General features: G+C 44.4%; 1 protein-coding gene across 1 annotated transcript; it reads right to left on the minus strand.

Moving 5' to 3' along the window:
* Nucleotides 1–1,863: 1,863 nt before the first annotated feature.
* Nucleotides 1,864–2,883, minus strand: LOC138092160 (olfactory receptor 51Q1-like). The gene has a single exon (XM_068988011.1). The coding sequence runs from the start codon at nucleotides 2,881–2,883 to the stop codon at nucleotides 1,864–1,866; it is 1,020 nt and encodes a 339-aa protein (XP_068844112.1).
* Nucleotides 2,884–3,440: the final 557 nt, after the last annotated feature.

Below are 3,440 nucleotides of genomic sequence, written 5' to 3' on the forward strand. Positions count from 1 at the left end.
TTTCTCACATTTCTGGTTTCTTGGGGGGCCTCTTCCCTGGCTTGCAGGTGGCTGTCTTCTCCCTGTGTCATCATTCTGGTCTTCCTTCTGTGCTTGTGTCCTAATAGTCTCTTCATATAGGGACATGAGTCACACAGGATTAGAGTCCACCCTAAGGACCTCATTTTAACTCAATTATGTCCCTAAAGTCCCTACCTCCAAATGCAGTCACATGCTAAGATACTGGGGTTAGAATTTCAAAATAGGCATGTGTGAGGAATTCACCCCAAGTCACTGGTAGATCGAATTGTCCTGAAGCTAATTTTGTTCTGTCTCCTCTACCTTCAGAAACCCCTTTTTGTCCTGGGATGTGTTTAGAGGGCGATTGGGAGCAGCTGTGTATGTGGATGATTCCCACTCGGCCACCCTAATTCCTGTTCCCACAATGGCTGCAAACATAAATGTCCTCATAGATGTTCTTATCCATAATCTGGAGTGTAAATTGTGGAGTGAAGGAGAAAATAATTCACATAAGCTGAGCACCTATGAAGGCTATTAGTAATGCAAGACTGTATCTTTTACATGGACTTCCCAGGTGGTGCTAGTAGTAAAGAACCCACCTGCTAATGCAGGAGACAGAAGAGATGTGGATTTGATCCCTGGGTCAGGAAGACCCCCTGAAGGAGGGCATGACAACCCATTCCAGTATTGTTGCTTGGAGAATCACATAAACAGAGGAGTCTGGCTGGACCACCAAAGAAGTTCCATGGCTGCCCTTCAAACTGATATTTCTGAGAGAGGCTACCTGGTTTCCATAAAATAATTTTTTTATGATCATTAAAGCCACATCTACTTTATTTGTTTGTTTTGGCTGTGCAGGGTCTTCACTGCATCACACAGGCTTTTCTAGTTGTGGTGCAAGGGCTTAGTTGCCCTGCAGCTGGTGGTATCTTTGTTCCCTGACCAGGGATTGAATCTGTGTCCCCTGCATTAGAAGGCAGATTCTTTACCAGGGACCACCAGGGAAGTCCAAAAGCCACATCCTTTCTATCATAACATTTTCTAGTACAAAGTCCAGAATGCCAAAGGGAAACTGCCTCTAAGAATTTAAACCACCTTAAAAACATTAAGGTTAAAAAAAAAAAAAAGCCTATCATAGTGAGAAAAATAAATTTATATCCCCACAAATGTTACCTGCAGACGTACTTGAAGTTTTGATCCTAAATACTAAGACCCTCTAGCAATGCAGGAGAGTTAGTCCAATGCTGGGGGCTCTAACTATACCAACCTCCATCTTTAGGCTCTTTGCTCATTGTGTGTGTGCTTAAATCATGCTGAGTATAGATTACGTAATCTCAGTTGAATAGCTGGGAAATATCTTGATCAATATCCATACAGCCTGGATCAATATCCAAACAACTTGATCAATATCCGTCTTCCCTCAAATATTTACTATTCTTTTGCAAGAGAAACGCAGAGCACACCTATCCATTATATGAACCAGAAAAGTGGAGTTTACCTGGAGTAAGTGGAGCTGCCTAGGAGAATATGTGGTGGGGGCAACAACAAAGGTTTTCATTCACATTTACTTAACCAAGCCCACTGGAGAGAACAATATTCAGAAAGGAAGAAAAAATTTAAACAGACCTTTACTCAGTCAATGATGCTTATTTCATTGGCAGATAAAGGTGCTAGAATCAGATCAAATTGGATCCACAACTCTTTTGGATAGAATGTTTGCTGCTAGTTTTTCCCAGAACAAAAATCTGATTAAATGCAAGATCATGTGGGATTTTTTTTACACTGTCCATTTAAAAAATTTGACCATACTCTCCCTGTAGACCTATGACTGCAATTTCTGTGTAATTAAGAGCATTCAGTCCTTCACCTTAAATGCATGCTTCTTTGAGAAATGAGGCGAAAAATTCCCTGGCGGATCTGCTTAATCTTTACACTGTAAATGATGGGGTTCATCACTGGAGGTGCCAACAGGTAAATATTGGCCACAATAACATGAACTAGAGGAGGGGCGTGCTTGGCAAATCGATGGGTCATAGATACCCCAACCATGGGCACATAGAGGACCAGAACAGCCAGCATATGGGACAGACAGTTATTGAGGGCCCGCAGTCGCTCAGTCCATGAGGCTATGCACAAGATACTTTTCAGGATGAATGTGTAGGAGAGCACAATGAGCAGAGGGTCCATCACAATAATGAGCAAAACCACAGCAAAGGCATACCAGCTGTTGACTCGGATGTCAGCACAGACCAGGCGAATCATATCCTGGTGGAGGCAGTAGGAGTGAGAGAGAAGGTGGGAGCGGCAGAAGGGCAGGCGCTTGAGTAGGAAAAGGGAGGGAAGAACAGCCAGAACACAGCGGCAAAGGATGGCTAACCCCATCCTGCCAACGACACTGTTGGTGAGGATGGTGGCATAATGAAGGGGGCGGCAGATGGCCACGTAGCGGTCAAAGGACATGGCCAGTAGGACTGAAGATTCCATAAAAGAGAACGTATGGAGGAAGAACAACTGGGCAAAACAGCCCTCAAAACTGATGATCTGATTGTTAAACCAGAGGAGCTGCATGACTGTGGGCAGGGTGCTGAGGGTGAGACCCAGGTCAGTGAGGGCCAGCATGGAGAGGAACGTGTACATGGGCTGGATGAGGGATGGCTCTGTGCAGATGACAGTGAGAATGGTGGTATTTCCCATGATGGAGATGGTGTAGAGACAGCAGAAAGGGATGGAGATCCAGATGTGGTGGGCCTCAAATCCAGGGATGCCCATGAAGATGAAGTAGAAGGGGTCTTGGGTGGTGTTAGCCATGCTTGATGAAGGCAAAACCAGCATCTGTGTGTTCCGCATAAGGATTCCATCAGTGTGTTGCTGCCATAGAGACATCTTCTATTCAATCCAGGCCCCAAATATGTGTCTAGGATTGTTCTAACACCATGGAGCAATACACCAGTCAGAGCACTAACAGCAGAACTGTGGTTCTTACTGCCCTACATTCTTTTTTTTTTTTTTTCCTAAACTTTTAAGAGTATTTTTCTTTTTTTTTTTTTAATTTAAGTTTATTTATATTAATTGGAGGCTAGTTACTTTACAAAATTGTATTGGCTTTGCCATACATCAACATGAATCGCCACGGGTGAACACATGTTCCCACTCCTGAACCCCCCTCCCACCTCCCTCCCCATACCATCCCTCTGGGTCATCCCAGTGCATCAGCCCCAAGCATCCTGTGTCCTGCATTGAATCTAGACTGGCGATTCGTTTCTTGTAGGATATTATACATGTTTCAAAGCCATTCTCCCAAATCATCCCACCCTCTTCCTCTCCCACAGAGTCCAAAAGACTGTCCTACATTTTTATTTACAGGGACCTTTTGGGGACTTCCCTGGTGGTTCAGGGGCTACGACTTCATGATCCCAATGTGGGAGACTGGGCTTTGACCC

The sequence above is a fragment of the Capricornis sumatraensis genome, chromosome 16, assembly GCF_032405125.1.
Source record: "Capricornis sumatraensis isolate serow.1 chromosome 16, serow.2, whole genome shotgun sequence".
In the NCBI taxonomy this organism is placed as follows: domain Eukaryota; kingdom Metazoa; phylum Chordata; class Mammalia; order Artiodactyla; family Bovidae; genus Capricornis; species Capricornis sumatraensis.

What these genes read in the sequence shown, in the direction of transcription:
- LOC138092160 (XM_068988011.1), bottom strand. Translation starts at nt 2,883, where the DNA reads ATGTCTCTATGGCAGCAACACACTGATGGAATCCTTATGCGGAACACA.